Below are 23,153 nucleotides of genomic sequence, written 5' to 3'. Positions count from 1 at the left end.
GCCCCGCCCCGCTCACCCTGGACAACGTGTGAAGAAAAGATGCACTATGACTTTCTTTACAACTTGTAGCTAGCCTGCCGCTAGTTTGAAACAATAACACAAGCAACAAGATCCGGGCTTATCATTAATGCTGAAATGTGGGCATCTTCAACTCGCTATCAAGCCTCTGTGGGGAGTAAGTTGAGGAGCCTAAGCTGGAGCAATAGTGGAAGGAATCCTGAAGAAGAAGAAAGCCATGCAGAGCACCCAGTGGGTGGATGGCTAGCTGCTGGTGCAGAGGAGGGAAGTGTGGGGGTTAGCTGGATCTCTACAGAAGAGGACGAGAGCATATTTACGTCTTGCAGAGGCTCTTCTGGGAAGCTCTTCAAGTCAAGTTTCAATCTAAAAGGACATGTTGGTGGGGTAAGCCGGATGCAACATTTAAATACTATGATAGTTTAGAAACTTAAACCATAGATGTTGCATTTGTCTAGCCATAGATGCTGTATCTATAGTCTAGCCTCTGTGATTCTTTATATGCTCAGATCTAATTAGCTGCTTTGCTGTAGATTTTCACTACTTAGCACTTTGATATTCAGCTTTTAATATTAGCATTATTGTTGTTATCATCATTGTTTCTAGGTTAGAATAGTGAGATGGAGGCCTCAAGGAGACCGTCTTGCCACATACGACAGTTGGGGAAACATCAAAGTTTGGAAGAACAGAGCAAAAGTCCTAGCACTTGATTTCGACTACTCAATAACATCAGTAGTGAAGGACATACAGTGGAGCTACTGTGGCTGCTATGTTGCAATATGCACAGAAGATGGACACTTGCAAATATTCTCTGGCCTTAATGGTGCATATATATTCTCAATTCAGATTGTCACTTCGTCTGCATATGGCTCTTATGCACAGTTCACTTCTTTATCATGGAATAAGCCAACCACTTCCATTGCCCTTGGCACAGAAAAAGGAGAAGTGATTGATATAGATCCACTGCAGCATGGCCGATTCATGGCTACTATGGTAGTGAGAGAGGACACAGCTGTTATTAGTGCTTGCTACTTTGGTCCGGTCAAAGAAGTTAACATAGCAACTCCAGAGGGTAACAGGACGCTATCGACTCAATCTCTTTCACTTTACCTTGCAAATGGAGAGGTTGCGATATTTAGAAATGTCTCTTCTGCTTGTTGCATGTGCGTTCACACTCGTATCATCAATGGAAAAGCAAAATGGAATGAGGAGCAGACCGTCCTTGCAGTGGTTGGGTATTATGCAAGGAACTCTGGACAGTGCATGACACCATCTTTCCTTGCTGCTCGATTTGTTGATGGAGATGGCAGCATACTATTAACAGTCGATCAGCTTATTGCAGGTCAACCAGGAACTGATGTAAGGCCAATAATAATAATAATAATAATAATAATAGACATGCAATTAATACTTTTGCATACATGATAATGAAAATAATAAACATGCAAATAGTTTTGCATACTTGTATGTGTTGAAAAACAAATGACAAACATCATGTACTGTATGTCTTATGTAGGCTCCTCTGCTTCAAGATATATGCTGGGGACTCTCAGACTCTGTTCTTTTCATAGCTCACGACAGACACTTATTCTCTGTGGATGTGATGATGACTATTCCCAGCCTTTTAAGACTCTGCAGGGAGAAGGTTGTCTCAAATCTTCACAAAAAGAGTAGCCTCTTTTCACTCCAGCAGTTACCACTCCCCACACAAGAGATTAAAAGACTAAGCTCTATGTGTCCTTTGCTCCTAGCAGTAAGTTTTAATGCATTTTCTAATTTTATTTTATTTTATATTTTCCAGCCACTTCTTAATGCTCAACTGCCTTTGTCAGATTTGTTGAGGCCTTTGTCTCCAGGAGTTCGTCTTCACTGCATTGTAGTACCTGAGAATGAAACCGTCAATGAAAGTGAAAACTCGCTGCCTCAGTCTTTCCTGTTGAAGTACGAACAGTTTGGCTCTTATATTCCTCTTTTGAGAGCCAAGCAGAGACCTAGAAGGTTCTTTAATGTACGATATCAGTTGCACCCAGTTGAGAGAAGGAAAGAGAGAAGGCCGGATTTTTGGGGTCAAGCAAGATCGCCAAGTCAAACCCAAAGGAGGTCAAGAGGTTTGAGGGGTAGCTTTAGACGGCATCAGTTAACAGCTCAAACGTCAGACACTTGCAATGATATAGCAGAACCTTCTCAAGAAGCAGCTACTAGCGTTGATAATGATAGCAGTAACTCTGCTTCATTGATCATTGCTGAGATTGAAGGTAACACAGTCTCTAAACATTACAAGTTTATATCTTCCTATGAGGCGAATGAAAGTAATAGAAATCCTACTCTACTTGGTACACTTAATGTAGTTACTCACTACATAAAATGCGAGCCAAGGGATATCGCTGTTGGTCTATGTACTGGGGATACTAAGATTACTCTCACATCAAAGAAGCCTGAATGGAATCAACAATTTGGTATTTTTGAGTTAGACTTTGGAGGCCGTATCAATCGAGATTCTGTCAAGAACTTTCAAATTGATCTGAATGATGAAGTGGTGAGCTATAATAGTATAAAAATATTTTAATAATGATTCAAATCTCTTGTGCTTTAAAGGTTTTTCAATTTGGCAAGTCAATCCATGGCCATTACTGTTTGGATTTCCAGTATCCGTTTTCTCCAGTTACAGCACTTGGTGTAGCACTAGGCTCCATTTCTTAAGACGGTCTTCTTCTCACTTGTATATATAATAGCACTTATTTATACTTATTTTTGTTAACACAATTTTTTTACACATTATAATTATAATTTAATACAACAAAACAGACATGGCATTTTGTTCCTTTGTTCAAGACATTGCACTCTCTCTCTCTTTCTGTAGTGTCCAGCTAACAGAAAGAAAATAATAAGATTGAAAGAGGAATGAAAAAAACAAAAGAACAACATAAATAGCTAAACAGAAATGGCATTAAAATGTGTCAAAAATCAGCACAGAAAACATTTAAAAACTAAAAAATAAAAAATGACAAAAATATTAGTTCGCATGTAGTCGATGAGAGAAGACAACTTATGGTGTCACAGTAATCATTCCCTTCTGGCTACGGTTAGTGAAGTTGTTGTTACGGGAACAGATGTAGTGATAGGTCCCTCTCTTTAGCCTCAATACAGTACCGAAAGATGGGACAATGTTATTAAGAAGTCGGTTAAGACGTGGGGTATAGGACTGCATGGATTTGGTACATTTTCCTTGAGTGTAACACTCATAATATCCACCACTAGCAAGGACTACTGCAATGTCAGTCTCATCAAGAGCAGAGCTGTTGGTCCAGGTATCATCCTTCCATACTAGCTCAACTCCTCTCCACATTGTGGAGTTTTCCCACGGAACTGGGTAATTTGAGTTGGGGTGTGGTATCTCTACCATGTTGTGCCTGTCGGTGCCTATGGAGTGAAAGGGATGCGTCATCAATGTTTGTTATTGAATGAGTGAATATTAGGAGACAGTCAAAACTACATTTACTAAAAAGAAGCAATACACTACATTGTAGCAATACTTCACATTACACTAGCAGTAATGCAGTGTTACTAATAACCCATTGAGTTAAGTGACTACTTCTCACACTCTCTCTCTCTCACACACATACACACTTACCTCCAGTCCCTTCTCCTGCATCTCCAGTCTGACCGTCTCCGCCAGGAGCACCATTATTGTGAGTGTTGGAACCTACAGATAATAATCAATTGATACAATTGGAGCATATTAAGATCAGATTGCGCCTTACCTGTCCATTGTATGTGGATGCAGTCTGATTCTCTGACTGTTAGTTTGTTAGGAATGAAATCGTATTCAACAGCGGGAAAGGTCTGAACGATATTTCCTCTCTTTCCCCTCACGTTGAGGTTGTGTAGAGTGCAGGTTGAGCCGGCGGGGTGACTGATCTCGCTACGAGGGAGCAGACGAAGGACATGGCTCCTGTCTTGGAAGGTACGACCGAATTGAGCGGTATTGATAGCTAAACGAAGTGGCTTGTTATTGGTGGCTCCAATGTTAATGTATGGATTCTGTGTCACTGGTGAGCGAACCTGCTGAGCACTACAAGAAAAAAAACAAAGCATATAAATACATGTACATTATAAAGGTATAATCATATAAGTACATGTATATTTATAAAGGTATAATCATATAAGTACATGTATATTTATAAAGGTATAATCATATAAGTACATGTACTTTTATAAAGGTATAATCATATGAGTAGTACATGTATATTTATAATAAGACCATCCCTTAGTGTGTGTGTGTAGACTGTGACTCACAGGTTCTGGTTGTGTGAACTGTTGGTGTTGAATGGGTCATAGTCATCAGTAGAGATGTTGTATCTAGACAGGTGGAAAGAGAAAAAGAAGAGTGGTAAGAGTGGAGACAGTGATGCCAAATACTCATAAATATTGTATCTATGTGATGAATGTTATGTCTATTATGTTAAGTGTATACAAATTGTACTTGACATCAGGTCGAGGGGTCAAGTGAAGATCATTGAATTGTTACTCTAACCCTAGACTAGACAATAATACCAAACTAGGACTGGTAACAGACTATCAGGATATGCTGTAATCGTCATAAGAGCCATCACTTTAAGGGCTACTATAGCTCTCTTAATATGGAATCGACACTACACTTCTTCTCAGCAAGAGGAAGTATTTTATGACAACATTCTTTCTACCATTTTTGGTTGGGCAAGAGTAGCATGTGTTACTTCAGGCTGCCAAGGAATGTTGGTGGGAGTACATTGACAGTAAAGAAGCCTAATGGCAATATCCTGATCTATATTCACTGGATTATACACCCACAATAATAAGAACGAAATCATTCACATGATGTTATATGAGCCATTGGCCATATTCGGATTATATACTGCATTAGCTCAAACACATAGTCTCTGCTAGTTGTAGCATAAAATTGATAGCAATTCTTTTTCACTCCTACTTGCTCATATGTTACTAAAAAGCATATTTTATGGTAATTCTAAGCTCCTTTCCTGTTTATCATCTTTTGAAACGAACAAGTACAAGTATAGTCTATGTATCAGTATAGAAAGATGTCTGTTTGTTATTATTTATACTTTAGTATAGCAATCAGTGGATTACTCCATTTGACATCACTAGTAATAGTGTATTAGTTGTTGTTATGTCTTACCTCAGACGCACGACAACAAATTTCTCATTTCCAGATGGAAAGTAAGGAAGGGTCCAGGTAAAGTTGAGGGGTACACCATCTCGGCTGTTACCAAGGTGATTCACTCTTGACCACTTGGCTGGTTGACAAACAGGGGCGGGAGGAAGGACGAGACATTGAGGGGTACCACCATATGTGGTTGGAGCCCAAACTCTCTTGAGGCCATTGGTGTGATTTCTGTCTTGGCATTGAGCTTTATTGACCTCCTCTATATCAATGTAAGCATACTCTGTGAACCAGTGACCTAAAGGGAGAGGGAGAGAGGGTAATTAGTATTGAAAAGGACATTTTGAGATCATTGTGGAGTGAATTAGTGCAAAGTATCCTTCATTCATTAGCTAATATACACTTTCGTCATACTGACACTAAACTAGTCATAAGTGCATCATTCCTATTACATCACTATTGCTTCATAACGGGTTCAATGTAATTCACAGTAACTGAGCAGAGTCACTCCTTATGCTAATAACTATAATGTCACTCTCGCTCCATGAATAATTAAGAATTTATCTATTCATGACATACCTCCATATCTCTCGCAATCATCCTCGTTATTCCAATATGACCAAGACTTTACAGCATTATTTTCATCCAGCTCACGACATATTCCTCTTGGCTGAACATTGAAGCTCTCCCTTTGGTACCAGTCACACTGGCTCATGTTATCAGCTAGTATAGCAATGTCCCTCCATGGGGTGGGGTGCCAGTAAGGATAGTAGTCTCTCTCTTCTGGGCACTCGTACCCACGACGGTTTCCATTAGCATTTTGACGAGTGTATATAGCTGAACTGTTGCCGTATTGGTTGTTTCTGAGGTTCTGGTCAGCAGTGAAGAGACCTGTTTTTAAAAGATAAGTGATATCATTTATATTTTATTCTAACTTACCAGTGTTCCTTTTCCTTATGTAGCAGTCATTGTAATACTCGTACGTCTCATGAAGACCTCTGGTTGTGGAAACTTGGTTTTTCATTCGTTGTGTCATTTGTGATTGAGTGAATCCATTTATCTGTCCTGAGCCAACAGCATTGAAGGTCTGAGTGTTGGTATTGTCGCCATTACGCATGCAGTTTTCATCTTCAGAATCTATAGTGTAGTTAAAAATATGATAATTTTAATACTGCAGCTAAATAATGATCTACATTATACTACACTAAAGTTAATTGCATTGTTAGCCTATAGTTAGTAATTTGAATAAAAATAAGATGACAGGACACCCAATAACCATAAGATGCTAAAGCTAAATTGTATATACAATTATGTACTCTTGGCTAAAAATAATAAAAAACTATTTTTTAATTTTTTTGCATTAAGCATAAAAAATAATGTAATTAAAACTATATAATAATTATTATGTTTTGTGGCATGCGTTGTTTAATACTTACCAAATTCGCAGACATCAGAGACCATGTACTGTATGACAATGTTACAGTTAAGTTTGTGTGGGTCGCTGTCCTCGTTCCCTCCACAGCCGTGCTGGTTGGTCCACTCAATGGTCAAACTGGAGGAAGCACTAGGACCGCTTTGAAAGTATTTCTGAAAAAAAAACAAACATGATTGTACCCTTTAATAAATACTGCAATATTTTGTAATAGAAGAAATTTCTTGCATTAGATCTACACTCACCATGTAGTAGATATCCTCTTCAGTGTTGATCCCTCCACTGGCTTTATTGTTTCCTACGTTGTAGCCTCCTCTATTGTTATTCTAGAAGGAAAAAGCATGCGCAGTAAGTACAATTGGCTGCAAGGACGGCGTACCTGTGAATCAAAGAGCCTGTTGGCATTGTTCCTGTTCGCTGATCTCTCTTCTAGTCGGTTGTTCGAGCCACGGGGGTTGTGCATGTAAACGTCTGATAAAGAAAGGTGGAAGCAGAGCAACAAAACGCTCAGCGTTTTAAGAATCATCTTTGCTGCTTTTGTTAATTTGCCTTTGGTTTTACTTCAGTAGAACGGTCCAGCCGCTATATGATAGGTGTCACTGTTGTTGTTGCTTTCGAGGAGAAATGAGAGAGAAGTGTAGCGAGGAAATGGGTCGAGCTTCAACCTTTATCAGCACTTGCTATACCAGCACTTGCCTTGTTCCAGCTCCTAAAATGGAAAGTTTGGGTGTGGCTCGTTACAACTGGCCAATCAGATCGCTCCTTGGGTGGGTCTTGTTACTAAAAATAGAATAAATTAGGGCGTTGCCCTCTCCCTCAGCTGCGCAGCTATTTCAACCCGAAAACTTCTGCCTTCTCTGCATTCCATCTTTTTACTGTCGCTGGTAGCTTTATTTCACTTCTTTTACAACAGTTCTCCTCGACAAACAGTCATGAAGATTGCTATACTAGTGCTGGCACTAGTCTCCCTTGTCCACTGCGACATGTATCTACACAACCCAAGGTGAGAAACGCAGTGTCAAATCTGCTAATATTTTACCCATCATCACAGAGGGAGCAACAACCGACTAGATGAAGCAAGGAGGGACAGGAACAATGCCAACAGGTAAGCTCCTGAATACTACCGCCTCTTATCATAGCTCCTCCTTTTGCTGTTTTGCAGGCTATTTGACTCTCAAAACAACAACCGCGGCGGCTACAACGTTGGTAGCCTCTACTATTATGCAGGATCAGTTCTATCCATTGAATGGACCAACCAGCACAGCTGTGGTGACCAGAACAACCACTGCGAGATCATATTCCAATACATGTGCGATGACAACGTTAGGGATGGTGCCTCTACCAAGTGAGAAAAGTCATAATTAGATTTACTTATTGATGGAAGTGGTGTTATGATTAAATTAAAATGTACAGTTATTACCACATCCAGTGAATTTTTCCTTATCGCTTTGTTTAATTAAAAATTAATGTAATAAGAGCTAGTAATTAAATTTGAAAGTGACACAAACAAAAAAGGTGGAAGCAATTAGTTGTAATTTCAATTTTAGCAACACATAATTTCATTATTATTTTCTTTAAAGGACTATCCCAAATAACCCAGCTCTCTGTGAAGACTATGACTGCAACACTGATTTAGAGTAAGTCAATAATAAGTTTATTATTATTATTATCGTTATTACTTATTAACATTTTAGATATGGCATGCACGAGAGTTTTGACTACTATGTCAACTGTCGTCTCCGCAAGAGAAACCGTGGACTCTTCAGTGCTGACAGGGTAAGTATAATCTTATATCACCTCTCAATATTAGTGCATCCTTCCCATAGAACCTTAATAATAGAAACACTGCAAGATTTACACGCCAGAACCAGAACGGAAACCGTCGTGGGTATGAGTGCCCAGAAGAGAGAGACTACTATCCTTACTGGCACCCCACCCCATGGAGGGACATTGCTATACTTACCAACGATCCAACTCGCTGTGTCATGTATCAGGAAGAGAGCGCTAACGTCAAGTCCCGTTTTGCCTGTGAAATGCCCGAGTTATACATACTACTGAACATCAATCAGAACTCTGCCAATAGATACTACATCCCCAACACACAAGAGGAGTGTGAGGTATGTCAATAAAGAGTTACTATTAAAATTACTTTATTGTTTTTCCGTTTTATAAAAGCGATGGACTTGGACCGACCCAACCACATCGGAGGAAAAGCATGCTGTCTGGAGAGAATACCGTGCTGACTCTCGTCTCTCTGCCCCAGAGTGTGTTGAGACTCTATGGAGTCGCGACAACCACCTTGGAAATGGTGTCGGTGGCTATACCAACATTTATAACTGGACCATCCCAGACCTTCCCCACGAGCATTGCGTATTGAGAGCACGGTAAGTACCTCTCTCCTCTCTTTTCTTCTTTAACGTGTAGTTATTTTATTTAATCTCTTTTCATTTATAGATACAATATTTCAACTGGTGAGTATGATGGCTGGAACTCATCCGTAAATTCTTCAATTGCTCGTCGTAACAACGTACCTGTCTTTAACGACAATACAAATGATCTCGCCGGAAGGACTATTTCCGAATTGGACGTATACACTCAGTTTGGTTTCAATACCACTGAAGCTAGAGCTGTAAGAAGTTATTAATAATTATTATTATGTTATTAGTTTAATTTTTGTGTCTTCCTTTAGCGTGGATACGTTTTCCGTCAAAATCCTATTGTAAAAATTTTCCCAGACCCAGCCCCTAACTCAGTTAACTTTGGCCTTCAACTAGCTATTAACACAAACCAGTTTGGTAGGACATTCCAAGACAGGTAGGAGAAAAAGAGAGAGAGAGAGAGAGAGAGGGAAAAAATTAGAGTAAGAGAGACTGCGAGAGTTTGACCAAATTTAGTAATTTACTTTATAAGTAATGAAAGTGGGAGGTAAAGAAAAGAAAAGAAAATAGTATTTGTAGGGCGGAAGCTTCAATCGAACTATAGAAAAGAGAGAAATTTCATTTTGACCAAATTTAGTATTATTAAATGAGCATCGCCTTATCACATGATTTCCATGACCTCACCAAATATGGTAATGCCAGCCATCCCACCGAAAATGTATTTATAGTTTGAAATTTGCACCGAAGCAGAATCAGCAACTGGGGCTCGTATTCATGAGCCTTTTCATCCTGTGTGTGGTGCAATAAATAATGATAGTCAACTGATGCAGCTCTTTTGAATAGCTATACTGGATATGCATTTTTAAGGAATGCCGAATTTTGATGCTTTTTTCCCAGTAGCTTAACACCACAATACATGTATGCATATATATATATGCATATTTGATATTTTTGTGGCAATTTTTTATTCATGCAAATTTGAGTCACATAATTATTTTTATTTTGACTTTTATAGATCTCACACATTTGCCATTCGTTCCAAGCCCTCAGACTCGGACTGTACTACAATTTATAATCTCAACGTACGCGGAAAGAGAGGAAACATTGTCCAGACCTATCCTGGAGTAGAGTACGACTTTGTGCCAAACGATCTCCAAGTATCTATCGGCTCCTGTGTCCACATACAGTAAGAGACAAGAAAAATAGTTGATATAACTAACTTTATTTCTTTCCTCCCTCCCTCCCTCTCTCTTTCTCATTATAGATGGACCGGCTCCAATACAAATCCTAACAACAATGATGGTCAAGGGAGAGCTGGCACTGATCGCTCTAACATTGTTCTCCTTCGTAACCATACTTACGCCGAGGGCACTCCAGGGGCTGCTGTACCTACTGCAGAGAAGAACGGTCACTTTGGAAGAAGCTATCCTCAACATCTCGACAATGATGAGACTTTCCTTGGACTTAGCAGGAGCCAAAGAGAAAACCTTGCAATGCTCAGCCCAAGTGCGTTTATAATGATAATAAGTACAGTATTTCATTTATGCTTCTTTGTTTGTATTTTCATTTATTTGTTATTTTTTTATCTACATGTAGGTCATTATGGTGGTGAAATGTCTGAACTGGATGATGCCGGAACTTATTATGACCTTGGACTTGCTAGAGTCACATCCAAAGGCACTTACTACTATCTCTCAACAAGAAATAACAACTTTACCAACCGGAGTCAGAAAGGAAAGATCATTGCTTATATCAATGCTTTGATCAGCAAACGTATCGGCTGGAATGGAGGCACAATATCAACCAGCTCGTGAGTGTCTAATTATATAATATATTGATAGCATAGTCAGGTTTTCCCATAAGAGACTGGCATAGTGTTTAACTTTTTATTATTTTAAAGTTGCAACCGAAGACCCTATACAGTGTATTTCATCAAAAATGGCTAGGAGAGAATTTTTGATTTTTATAATTTTTATTATATGTACATGTACTTATGTTGATTCTTTAGCTGATTCAGATCAAAATTAATTTTTTTACAAATTTTAAATGTTCTACCAAAGCCATGTTCATGTACATGTACTATTAAAGCCAGCCAAGCCTGTACCCCTGAGTATAATTTTGATTTTTATAATAATAATAATAATAATTTTATACTTCTTCCTTTTTTCTTCCACAGTGGCAATCTCAAAGTTGATAGAGGTACCATGAGCAAACCAAGTGTCATCTCAATCAGAACATTTGCAAATGAATCCGAAGCCCAAGCCATGACCAGCGACAAAACAGCCCCTGGTAAACTGGTCAGTGACTACGTACAGGTTTCTGGTTTGAGCACCGACCAAGGACAGACGGCAACCTTGCAGCTAATGGTCAGCGGTGAAGACTTTGACAGAGACACCAGCATATACTATTCTGACCCAAACAATGGAAATGTGTACAGAAGGCTGGAAACTAGATCAGTCGATGGCATGGTAGAAGCTCAGATCGATCAAGATGGTGTCTATACTGCTTCTACTGCACAAGTTGCTACATTTGTGACAATAGCAACTGCCATCTTCGTTGTTTTAATTGTCGTCATTATCATCGTTGCTACTGTAGTATTCTTCCGTGTTAGGCGAGACAAGTGGCATTCGACCAAAGAGAAAGTCTCATCTGGTTTCACTAACATCAAGAGAAGCTTTGCCAAGAAAGTCTAAGCCCTTTCAGCAAAAATAACTGTTTTTTTTCTTTTTATTTTATTTTGTGTTAGTTGTGTGTGTCTCTGCAGGGCAGATTTTATCAGTTTTTTTAAACATTATTATTATTATTATTATTAGGATTTTTTTTTGCTAAAATTAAAATTGTCTTGTGAACAAAAACTATGTAACAACAGTAATTATGTCAACAACGTCACTCCTTGCTATTGCTCAACTCCTGATACTGAGTCGTGAGAAAAGTGGTTGATCCAATGTCAATCTAAAAATAATAATAATAATATTAATTAATTAATTTGTCATGTATACATGTCCATTGGTAAACACAATCATGGCACACCCTAACAAAACAGCAATCCCTACCATCAATATTGATGCACAAAGAGGCACTCACCCACACAGTCTGATGATTAAACAACAACATCAAAAGTGTTTTCTTGTCAATTTATGTATACATGGGGATTAAAGCAAAGCTGACATTGTATTGTATTGTGTTAACATTCTTCCAATCCTTTGATGTTGTTTGTACATAGAGACTAATGATGAAATGAACTAGCTAATTAGTACATGCCCTGATGACTCTTTGTCACGGGTATGCCAGAATTGGCTGCCACATATTAATGAATTGAGGTTACCAGACTAAAAGTTGTACTTGCTACTCACATTGTTGTCCTCCATTTCCTGTTTGATCTTGTTCACTTCTTCGTAAAAGTATCCAAAAGGATCCTTTGGCTGCTCAACAACCACTTGTCTCAGTAAACCCTTTAGTCAATCATAAATGCATCGTCCATGTAAAAGAACACAGTGTATTTGTAATTCTACATTGTTTGATGATAGAGAGGCTTGCCTGGAATATTTCTTTTAGTTTTATTCTCTTTAGATACTCCTCCATCTCTCTTTGCTGTCTGACATGAGTTGTCCCGCTCATTCTCCCGGCCTTTGCCTCTCTCAATCTGCAGTTTGTTTACTGGTTCCCTCGGTGACAGGCCTGCAGGGCGGGGGCGATCTGAGAGGTGTTGATCACGGAATCAATGTTAACCCGATTCGTTGATTCTTGATTTGTATAAAAAGGAGTGGTGACCGACACTACGTTTATACAGTTATCTTACTGGCGAAAGCAAGAATAACAATTTTATCAAACCAGCTAAGCTGAAGCCATTAGTGATAGAGAGAAGGAAAATGAAGATCAGTTTTGTCGCATTATTACTGTTGCTGCTCACTGTCTCCTGTAAGATAGACTGCGGCAGAGGTGAGTCACTGTAGTTCTGTACTTAATGAAGTATCTATGGTCTGTGTTTGTATGATTAGCTTCTCTTAACTAATTATTGCTGTGTTTAATGATGAGCCTAACTATATAAGCTTTAAAATTCAATAAAATCACGCCTGCAGTACCTGAAATCATTCCACCATTCAGCTCTCCAAAGCCCTACATGGTATTTTACTTTTCCCCTTCAACCTTTCTCTCAAAAAGGGATGTACTATTACTCTTAGAATAACAGCACCGAGTGCATTTTCATGAGCAATGAAAACAGATTGTGTCAGATTGTTGCTATATTAAGCCTCGTGTACTATTTATAGGTCAAGACTTGGACCCATCAGTGTACAGAGTGACTCTCACTGAGGACGAAGCATCAAGTCCAGGCCAATATGTTTTAACGCTTGGATTTACCGAAACTCCAGGCAGTGGTTTTACTGTTCACATTATTGGAAAGGATAGAGATAAATTTCATCTCAATTCCACAACTTATGTAATCACTACTGCTGTCGCCCTCCCTGCTGATAATTATGTTTTAGTCATCGTTGGTGAGTCTTCAGTAGCAGAGGCACATATCACAGTAGTAGCTGGAGGTAAGGAATGTACATAATAGGAAATATCACTACTGTGGTATAAATTAATACATTCTATGCAAAGCCTAATTACTCTGCCTCATCGCTGTTTTGGCATTTCTAATATCAAGCTGCTATATCCTTTACTTCTGGCATGATTGTATGTATTGAGTTTTCATTGATTTATTTAGAGACAGCATGCGAATCTCAAGCTTTTGGTAAATGCAGTCAACTCTGTGCCGTCTCAAACAGCAGTCAAAGAGGATACATTTGTTCCTGCCTTGAGCACTACACGCTCCAATCAGATGGACTCTCATGCAGAGCTAACGGTACAATAAATAAACAATAAATCGTAATTTATTTTTATTCAATTATTCTCTTTGTAGCTCCTTATCCTCTCCTGCTCTACGCAGAAGGAGATTCCATTATGAGCTACGATGCATTGACTCATCAAAGCAAGTCCATTTATAGCCTGCCTGTTGACTCAGAGAATTCCATTGACTTATTTGTATATGGCTACTCCAGTCAGGTCAGACAGCTATACTTTCTGCATGTACCTAAATTAAAGAAAGGATGTGCTACACGTACTGCATGCATGGCTAACCGGATTAGCATTTATTGATTGGATAATTGAGTCTGTTCACTTATAGCATTACTGAAGCCAGAGCTATGTTTTGCATGCACAAGTACATGAAATCATTGAACTTTTGCCTTTTATTTACATCATCTTAAATGTTAAAGTCCTAGCTATCATATAATATACCAGGCTTCTAATATCCCGTACTTCTTTAAGCAGTCTAGTGTTGCATTAGTGCTAAGCCCTAAAGAGGACTTGTAAGCATTTAGCAGGTTCATAGGCCTCATTAGCAAATCCTGGGCCTGTACCCTAACCTTATTTTCACTTTATCGCCTAAAGCAAATAATTGAAACAGGAAATATTTACCAACAGAGGGAAAGTACATGCAAACATACTAAATAAACAAAAATGTAATTAAGATTCGTGCTAAATTGTATAAATAATGCATTTCCTTTTTTATAGGTTATCTATTACATCAATGAGACACGTTCGCTGATATCTTCAGTGAGTTTTGAAACTAGAGAGACGCTGGTGATCAGTTCAAGCATTGGCAGGGTTGAAGGTCTAGCTTTTGACTGGGTATCAGGCAACCTTTACTTCACCGACTCAATCATGGGATGGATCGGGTTGTATCACGTGAGCTCAGGTCACGTGACTCCAGTCCTTCAGTCCCTACCCCATCCAAGGGCAGTTGTGGTGTTTCCAGAGGAGCCATACAGGTGAGGAGTGAGGAGTGTTTAATTGATTATAATATGTCTTTGATTATTGGATATTGGTATAAAAACTGCAGCCACACAACTGAGTTATACAAAAAAGCAATAAAAAGTCCTTTTACATTAAATACTACTCTTCCTAGCTGCTCTGCATAGATATAATGCTTAATCTCTGCAGCTTTGTACAACTTTGTGCTTGTTTAGAAGGTTAAAAAAATTTTTTTTTAATGTATTAAGCAATATTACAATCTCACTCTTTATCTTACTCACTACGCTACATTTTTTGCCCATAACAATCCATGATCACAAAACAATATCATTCCTTATCGAGAGAGTGTATAGTATTCATTATGGACAATAGGCATCAGTGCCATCCCTTTAGGGAAGCCCACTAATCCACACATTTTGCCTAATCTATCACCTCATATACTACCATACACCTCATGTTTAAGCCTTTTTAAAATGTGTCTTTAACTCTTTACGCAATCCTAATCATGCTGGTTGCCTTTTCCACGTTAACAAGGATACTGCCATTCATTTTATTTCCTTTTGTTGTTGGTACGGACATCATTCTGTATGCATCACACCTCCTGATTAGAGCTGTATAAGGTAGAGAGGTGTGTGTGTGTAGGGATTGCTAGAAGGCATGATTCTCAGAGTGGGATACATCACATTATAGTAATTAAAGATACTTGATTACTCCAAATTTGCAGGCTGCTAGTAGAGTATACTTTAATGGCTGTGTAAATTTCTACTTTGGCCATTTACCTTTAAAATAAGGGCACCTCTATATATAGGACATTATATAAGCTCAGGATGCCATTTTAGGACAGGCAGTGACTGTCTGGAATTTGTTATTTTTTCATTTGTTATGAATAAACTGTCTAGTAGTGATCCTGTGTCATTCTAACTTTATAAAAATTTTGTGTGTGTGTGTGTGTGCTATTTTTAATTTGCCCAATAATGGTGAGGATGATGTTGCTCCAGTTAAAAAATAATCATAACAATAGCCCACAAAATGGATAACAGCATAAAGTTAATTAATAGATACAGTGAGATAGGGAGGAAGGATGAAAGCAACAACTGTAACTATGCTATGATGGAGGCAAACTACTTCAAATTTTACTTTTATACTTTTCAATGGTATAAACTAGAGACACTTGTTTTTGCTCATATCTGTTTGTATTTAAGTATTTCTCTGTTGCTGGTTTTCTTGGCTTTGTTTGTTCACTGTGTGTGTTACTAGTGAAGAGCTTAGTTTATACTAGATTAACCTCCTATGGATAAAATGCCCTTTCTCTGAACTCTTTATGGACAACCCGTGTCATATTCTCCTGCTCTTCTCCTGTTGTTATGTTAACACGACATCAATAGATGACATACAACATCAATCCCTTGGAATTCTTAGATAATAACAAGCATATGTCATCAATTCTTTTATTTATCTTCAGGTATATATTTTGGGCTGAAGGTAGCTCAGTCTCAAACTCGACCATCAAGAGAGCTAATTTGAATGGGTCTAACGTTGTAACCATAGCAACTGAGGTCGTCAACCCGGTCGCCATGGCAATCGATGTAGTCGATCTCAAGTTATATTGGATCAGTGACAATGGCCATGTTTGCCGTTCCTCTTTTGATGGGTCTAATCAAGGGGTTGTACATGTTAGTGAGGATGTTGTGTTTAATGGCATTGCTGTTTTTGAGGACTTCATTTATCTTACGAACTCGGCCAACTCCAGCATAATAAGAATCAATAAACTAACTACTAATGACAGTAAGTTTTATGCATGGCATCAAAGTGTAGGAGGTTCTAATGTTCTAATTTATAATTAATTTTGTCTTATTTAATTGCAGGACCTATAGTTCTAGTGTATACTGATTCAAATTCCATTGGTCCTATACATGTTAACCATTCCCTTTTACAAACCACCGACTCGTCTGGTGAGTGCATGGAAATTTTTAAAAATACTTTTATATTTTTATTTTTTTATTGTTTTATTAGATATTGACGAGTGCCTTATTAATAATGGTGGGTGCGGTCAAGGGTGTGTCAATACTATTGGTTCGTATTACTGCACGTGTATCTATGGTTACTCGCTAGACGAAGATGAGAGAACGTGCCACAATGCAGGTATGGGATAAAAAAATTTAAAAATAATTCAATTTAATTTTTTTCTATAGATGTGTGTGATGTTAGTGTGCTCCAATGCACTCAGAGCTGTACTAATGCAACTGGCTCTGACCCACAGTGCACATGTAATCCTGGCTATACTCTTAGCAGTGATGGGGTTAGCTGTCAGGGTAAGAGAAATATATGCATAGGGAGATGATCAATAATAAGTCATTGCTTTTAGACATTAACGAGTGTTTTGTGTCCAGTCTGTGTAGTCATGGTTGCCACAATACTAATGGCAGCTTCCATTGTAGCTGTCCTAGTGGATTCTTCCTAGCTTCTGATAGAAGAAACTGCATTGGTGAGGATTATAGAATAAGTATTATAGTCATCTTAACCTCCCCCCCTCTCTCTCTCTCTTTCTTTACAGGTTGTTCTAATGGTACATGCAGTCAGTTGTGTGTTACTGGTGCTGATTCATTCCACTGTGCTTGTAGACCTGGCTTCACGCTGGGCACTGATGGAAGGAGCTGCTTCCCTAGTTTAGGTATGGTATAATATAATACATCATAAATATAGGGATACATGTATAGTGTATGTGTGGTCTCTGGCCAGATTTTGAGCAACTTTTCAAATTTAAGTTTTGATTAGAATTGGTTCAAACTAGATTTATAACATATGTGTATCAGAAAAATTATAAAAATAGAAAATTCTCTCCTAGCCATTTTTTGATAAAAAATGGCCCAAGAGTGCATGTACTATAGTATGGTCTAGCTGTTAATGATTTTTTCTTTGTTATAGATACAAGCCTCATATTGTCAATCACTCAGTTGAGTTTGGGGTCTTCAATTGGTTCTGTTTATGAAACTAGTTTAACTGGAGTTCCCTCCAATATTCTAGTGCCTCTTTTTTATTCATTTGAGAATACCGGCTATCAAACTGGAATCGTATATGCTCTTGATGTCAACGTGGAGGCTAGCGTCTTGTATTTTTGTGACAGAAATTCCTCGGAGCTGTGGTCAACACAATTGAATGGGAATGAGCAGTCGCAATCAAGAGAAAGGATACTAACTGATGTATCAGCATGGGGTATGACTTATGACTGGATAAATGGCTACCTATACTGGACTGAAGACCAGTGAGTGCAGTAATTATGCTATTATTTCTATCAATTATGTATTGTACTAACATTAGGAGTGGCGAGATTAGGAGAGTCTCTATCAATGATAGCTCATTTGAGCCAGAGACAGTTTATACTGGGTTGGACACACCAAGAGGAATTGTAGTCAATCCTTTCTCAAAGTAAGAGAATAGCAATTCATTTGATCATTTCTCTTTTATATTCACTCTCTCTCTTTTATTTATAATTTTCCTTCTCTCTCTGTCTCTTTCTTACAGTCACTTATATTGGACAGAGGGTGGTTCTACTCCATCCATTAAAAGAGGCTCACTAAACAACTCAACACAAGAAGACTTCTCTGTCTCTCTTTCCTCCTCTTCTCGACCAACTGGTATCACGATTGACTACATTAACAGTCGATTAATTTGGGGTGACCAAGCCTCTAGCTGCCTTTCAATGAGCAATCTAAATGGCAATGATATCACTGTATTGCTGAATACTTCAACAGAGACTGCTCCATTTCAACTTGTCATTAATGGGGATAGGCTATATTGGAGTACTGAGGGTAGCTCTTTGTTTAGTTCTGTGTCATTGTTCAGACGTGAACAAGTTAATTCACTGGATCTGGTTGGTGGTTTTAATCCTCAACCAGTGGTATATGGCATTACTACCATTGATCAGAATAAGAGACCTAATAGTGGTAAGCTATGGGGTTGTAGTATATATAACTCATTGATTCATAATTTATGCATATTTGGTTCATTAGACATGCATTTGTTGATGCCCATGGTTTTTTCCAAAAAATTGCTCCAAAATCACCCCAAATTTTTATTACATTTTCTGATACATATTGACGTCTTTATGCTGTGTAGAAAGTTTGAGCTGATTCCGACTTCAATTTTTCAAGTTACGGCCATTTTAAGAAAACTCCAAAATTCTGAAAAGTACCCCAGGCTATAGTCCATGGTTTTTTCCAAAAAATGGCTCCGAAATCACCGCAAATTTTTATTACATTTTCTGATACATATTGACATCCTTATGCTGTATAGAAAGTTTGAGCTGATTCCGACTACAACTTTTCGAGTTATGACCATTTTACAAATAATTACATGTAGCTGCTATTATATTACATACTCCATTACATTTTCCTTTCCTACTTTCTCTTTGTACTCTCCCTCCCTCTCCATTTTAAGGCTATCACATCTGCCTATTGAATAGCCTGCATTGCTCACATTACTGCGTAGTGAATGGTGTAGGAGTAGCCCAGTGTTCCTGTCCAACAGGCTACGTGCTACTAACTGACCAAAAAACATGTGCAAGTAAGCAGTTACATCATTATAATGTACACAATTATTGCAATAAAAGGAGACCGTGTAGTATTTATATTATTATTATAATGTGTATACTGTACATATAGGGACTCAGTCTTGTATAGGGCAAGCAAGAACATGTACAGGGGACTTTGCTAACATTGGTATGTGATGTATATACGTAATATTTAGAGTATTTCATTTTGTTACTGTATAGCTACTTCAATCCCGTTCTTTCTAAGACCAGACAGAGCTGGATCAAGCCTAAATCCTCTCGATAATCCTCTACTGTATCTAGGCAGAGGTATGCATGTTGTAACTATTATTATATAATTTATATCTTTTCATTCTAGTTGTAAGTGACTGTAGCGTACTGTCAGTGGAATACCTAGATAACAGTTGTCAGTATTCTAATGTATCTAGCAGCATTCTCTCAGTCGCAGGCTCTCAGTAAGTGCATATTTATGATGTGTTACTATTTTTAGAATCGAGAGTGTAACAATACTATTTTAAAATGTGCATCTATTTATAGACTGATTGGTATTGATGTTGATGATGTTGCTTGGGCTTTGTTCAATGGAAGGACTGTTACAGTGCAGCTCCAGTGTTCAGCTCCAAGCATCACTCCTGCTTTCTGCGTCAACTTTGAAGTATCCTCAGCAAACAGAGGTATAATAATAATACAAAAATAATAATAAACAATGCCCTCATCATTCTCTCTTAGCTGTCAGTTGTGGCCACAGTAATGGTGGATGCTCTCATTTCTGTACTGTATCTCTGAGTTCGATCCCAGTCTGCTCTTGCCCACATGGACTTGTGTTAGGACAAAATGGCTATACATGCTTTAGTAAGTAACAATAATAATGATGACAATCAAGGAAATAGTAATGATAATAATAATAATAATGATGACAATAAAGGAAATAGTAAAGATAATAATGATGATAACGATTGATAATACCTTGTTATATTTTAGATCCTTGTGACCCCAATCCTTGTCAAAATGGTGGTGTCTGTCAACTCGATTCCTCTGGTCACTCATTCTGTCAGTGTCAAGACTCATCTTACATCGGTCGCTTTTGTTCAATACCTTCCCAGCCTGAATGTGGTATCGGCGGTATTTGTACCGCCACGCCCATACCAACTGTCCAGCGTTTACCCAGTGGTGATCGATTGGTGGGGTTCGGATTGTTTGAGGGGGTCTGTTCTGCCGTGGGCGGCTACTGCGTGGGAGAGGAAGAGTGTTCCTCTTGTGCTTGTCCCTTGGATAGGGTCTATCAGGCTCAGACTGAGAGCTGTGTCAACTTGAATCAAGGTTGGTTTAATCATATTTAATACACAATTTAGCCACCTTATAATTAAGTATTTTTAAAATGCTAAATAGTACCCTCTTGTTTTTTTACTTTTCCCCCAATTCAATCCTACTACTTTTCCATTTTTAATGCTTTTTATTTACTTGCTTCCATCCTTTTTTAAAGAAAGATTTATAGCTCATTAATAATATTAATTTTTTTCTTATTTTTGTAGCTTGTCCATACATTTTCAATGACTCCTCAGTGACCGTTCCTACTCTCTATGTATCTGACTCATCATATCTAGTCACTGTAATGGATCACTCACTAACAGTAATACTGTCAGCTAATAGAACTGCTCTCAACAGTCAGTGCTCAATATCCAATGCCCAAATTAACACATTTAATGGCTGGACTGGTATAAATACAAACACCTTTGAATTAACTTCTGATGCAAAAATTAAAGTACGTCAAACAAAAATGACTAGATCTAGGTCTATATAATTGTAAAAATGTATTGCATACGTAAAAGGTGTCTAACGCACATTGAAGTATAAGTTTATTTATTTTTCCAGGTTGGTTCAGGAATCCCTACTGCTGGACTAACAGGTCAACTGGTCAGACTTACTTTCTCTTGTTCTGCTGGTGAAGGAGGTTGTCTATTGTTCAAAATATTTGGACATAACAATAACAGCCCATACTCTGGTAAACTAAATTTTTTTCGGTTAATTGTTATGAAAATATTGTTTCTGCTTTACAAAATGCTAAATTAAAATGATATATTATTAGTTCTTTCACACTTTTTCTATATATAGAGATATGCAATGACTGCGCGGGTAATTTTGAAGGCTATTATAATCTAGGTAAGTACACAATGAGTCATTTGAAACAGGAACCATGTGGGACATGTACAAACATCACTTGTGTAATTTTTATGCTTTGATCTTTTATTGAATCTTGTTATAGGTATACCAACTTTTGCTAGACCCATAAGTAATGACTCACCATTAACCAACATGTCACTTCAGTTCAACAGACAAGGTAACCTTTACTGAATAAGGAATTGTACAAATATTTACATGTACATTATCTCTGTATGATAATTGCTTTAAATTGTTAAGTATAATTTAATTCAAAGAGCATTGTTTCACTCATTCTTTTTTTTCTATTCATCCAGATGTTTTAGGTTGTAATACTGATAGTTCCTCTGTTACATACAGTAGATGTGATGGTGTTCAATCAGCAGGAGACATCATATATGCAACACAAAACAGGTTAGTGTTAGAAAAGTTAAGTTAATATTATTATTATACTCATTAATAGATTGCAAGGAAGGAATATTAATGATGTTACTAGTTGGGATGCAGTTACTAATAGTCTTATCAATGCAACTGTGAGCTGCCAGTCTGGAATCAGCTTCTGTGTTCTATTCACCATTGAAAACAGTGTCACTAATGGTGAGTCACTACCTATGCTTTCAAAACTGCATACCTCACTCTTATTTCTTTCAATACAGATCCTTGCTCTCCTTCACCCTGCAGTAACAATGCTACCTGTACTACTGTCGGCTCATCCAGCTATCATTGTTCTTGTCCTGAAGGTTTTACTGGTCCAACGTGCTCTGAGATTGACTACTGTCTATCTCACACTTGTCTCAACTCTGGCGTTTGCATCAATGGGCCTGGCTATGCTTCTTGTCTATGCCCAGCAAATACTGTTCCTCCATATTGCATTGGTCCTGATGATAGAGACACTGGCCCGTGTTTATTGAGCCCCTGTGATAACGGAGGTACCTGCATTTCAAAAGGATCTCATTCCTACATCTGTCAGTGTCCTGGTGGCTTTACTGGCCTCCATTGCAATACCATTGATGCTTGCTTCAGTAGTCCTTGTCCAGTTAATGCCACTTGTATTCCTGATGGCTCATCTCATCTTTGTTTCTGTCAGAACTCGTCACAGAGTGGTTGTGACGATGTCTGTGATCCAGACCCTTGCCTTAATGGAGGGAGTTGTCTTGAGTCTGATTTTAGTTACACCTGTAGTTGTCCTGATGGTTTCTTTGGTGATTATTGTCAAATAGAACTGATTGAAGTACCTGAGAATGCATCTTGTCTACCTGGTCCATGTCAGAATGGAGGGACCTGTGATCATATCTTGCTTGATACATTTACATGCACCTGTCCCCCTGATTTCACCGGCAATACATGTAACACTTCAGTCGATCCGTGTGATCCTAATCCATGCTTTAATAATGGTGACTGTGAACAAGACTTAGCAAATACATTTACATGTATTTGTCCACCTGATTTCACCGGAAATATATGTAACATTACAATTAATGATCCCTGTGATCCTAATCCATGTTTTAATAATGGAACATGTAATTCAGACTCACCCGATACATTTACATGTACATGTCCTCCTGGCTATAGAGGTGATACATGTCAGATTCCTACATGTGATCCTAATCCATGTCACAATGGTACCTGTCAGATAGAAGATTCATCCAGTACCTTTACCTGTGA

General features: G+C 38.1%; 4 protein-coding genes across 4 annotated transcripts in view; 3 read left to right on the top strand and 1 right to left on the bottom strand.

Moving 5' to 3' along the window:
• LOC100641618 (tubby-related protein 4-like) lies at nucleotides 1–2,917 on the top strand. Its single transcript, XM_003383014.3, has 5 exons — nucleotides 1–402; nucleotides 622–1,374; nucleotides 1,532–1,768; nucleotides 1,817–2,551; nucleotides 2,611–2,917. The coding sequence occupies exons 1-5, from the start codon at nucleotides 136–138 to the stop codon at nucleotides 2,713–2,715; spliced, it is 2,097 nt and encodes a 698-aa protein (XP_003383062.1). The 5' UTR covers nucleotides 1–135; the 3' UTR covers nucleotides 2,716–2,917.
• LOC100633877 (protein DD3-3-like) lies at nucleotides 2,751–7,285 on the bottom strand. Its single transcript, XM_003382955.3, has 10 exons — nucleotides 6,988–7,285; nucleotides 6,854–6,934; nucleotides 6,613–6,763; nucleotides 6,116–6,313; nucleotides 5,756–6,067; nucleotides 5,192–5,474; nucleotides 4,312–4,374; nucleotides 3,777–4,087; nucleotides 3,647–3,718; nucleotides 2,751–3,435 (listed from the first exon to the last, which is right to left on the bottom strand). The coding sequence occupies exons 1-10, from the start codon at nucleotides 7,132–7,134 to the stop codon at nucleotides 3,062–3,064; spliced, it is 1,992 nt and encodes a 663-aa protein (XP_003383003.1). The 5' UTR covers nucleotides 7,135–7,285; the 3' UTR covers nucleotides 2,751–3,061.
• A 171-nt stretch (nucleotides 7,286–7,456) lies between these two features.
• On the top strand, nucleotides 7,457–11,858 carry LOC100641490 (protein DD3-3-like). The gene is made up of 13 exons (XM_003383013.3): nucleotides 7,457–7,611; nucleotides 7,660–7,713; nucleotides 7,771–7,953; nucleotides 8,189–8,245; nucleotides 8,303–8,384; nucleotides 8,435–8,725; nucleotides 8,784–8,992; nucleotides 9,063–9,237; nucleotides 9,298–9,422; nucleotides 10,002–10,172; nucleotides 10,251–10,492; nucleotides 10,583–10,796; nucleotides 11,163–11,858. Exons 1-13 carry the CDS (start codon nucleotides 7,541–7,543, stop codon nucleotides 11,677–11,679), a joined length of 2,391 nt encoding a protein of 796 aa, XP_003383061.1. The 5' UTR covers nucleotides 7,457–7,540; the 3' UTR covers nucleotides 11,680–11,858.
• Nucleotides 11,859–12,769: 911 nt separating this feature from the next.
• The window catches only part of LOC100641362 (uncharacterized), a gene marked incomplete at its 3' end in the record, with an annotated part of 14,782 nt that continues 4,398 nt past the window's right edge, over nucleotides 12,770–23,153 (top strand). Inside the window, exons 1-28 of the mRNA XM_019999228.1 lie at nucleotides 12,770–12,925; nucleotides 13,255–13,524; nucleotides 13,695–13,832; nucleotides 13,890–14,032; nucleotides 14,543–14,799; nucleotides 16,245–16,567; nucleotides 16,648–16,734; nucleotides 16,796–16,924; nucleotides 16,975–17,094; nucleotides 17,148–17,267; nucleotides 17,337–17,453; nucleotides 17,708–18,044; nucleotides 18,101–18,208; nucleotides 18,305–18,726; nucleotides 19,220–19,345; nucleotides 19,444–19,500; nucleotides 19,554–19,640; nucleotides 19,690–19,786; nucleotides 19,869–20,005; nucleotides 20,061–20,183; nucleotides 20,313–20,651; nucleotides 20,864–21,093; nucleotides 21,204–21,333; nucleotides 21,444–21,491; nucleotides 21,595–21,669; nucleotides 21,806–21,902; nucleotides 21,952–22,085; nucleotides 22,145–23,148. Of these exons, the coding sequence (XP_019854787.1) occupies nucleotides 12,856–12,925; nucleotides 13,255–13,524; nucleotides 13,695–13,832; nucleotides 13,890–14,032; nucleotides 14,543–14,799; nucleotides 16,245–16,567; nucleotides 16,648–16,734; nucleotides 16,796–16,924; nucleotides 16,975–17,094; nucleotides 17,148–17,267; nucleotides 17,337–17,453; nucleotides 17,708–18,044; nucleotides 18,101–18,208; nucleotides 18,305–18,726; nucleotides 19,220–19,345; nucleotides 19,444–19,500; nucleotides 19,554–19,640; nucleotides 19,690–19,786; nucleotides 19,869–20,005; nucleotides 20,061–20,183; nucleotides 20,313–20,651; nucleotides 20,864–21,093; nucleotides 21,204–21,333; nucleotides 21,444–21,491; nucleotides 21,595–21,669; nucleotides 21,806–21,902; nucleotides 21,952–22,085; nucleotides 22,145–23,148 (5,325 nt within the window). The remainder of the gene's footprint in view (nucleotides 12,926–13,254; nucleotides 13,525–13,694; nucleotides 13,833–13,889; nucleotides 14,033–14,542; nucleotides 14,800–16,244; nucleotides 16,568–16,647; nucleotides 16,735–16,795; nucleotides 16,925–16,974; nucleotides 17,095–17,147; nucleotides 17,268–17,336; nucleotides 17,454–17,707; nucleotides 18,045–18,100; nucleotides 18,209–18,304; nucleotides 18,727–19,219; nucleotides 19,346–19,443; nucleotides 19,501–19,553; nucleotides 19,641–19,689; nucleotides 19,787–19,868; nucleotides 20,006–20,060; nucleotides 20,184–20,312; nucleotides 20,652–20,863; nucleotides 21,094–21,203; nucleotides 21,334–21,443; nucleotides 21,492–21,594; nucleotides 21,670–21,805; nucleotides 21,903–21,951; nucleotides 22,086–22,144; nucleotides 23,149–23,153) is intronic.

Source organism: Amphimedon queenslandica, unplaced genomic scaffold (assembly GCF_000090795.2).
Source record: "Amphimedon queenslandica unplaced genomic scaffold, v1.1 AMPQUscaffold_13516, whole genome shotgun sequence".
In the NCBI taxonomy this organism is placed as follows: Eukaryota; Metazoa; Porifera; class Demospongiae; order Haplosclerida; family Niphatidae; genus Amphimedon; species Amphimedon queenslandica.
This window is presented reverse-complemented; position numbering and strand designations above follow the sequence as displayed.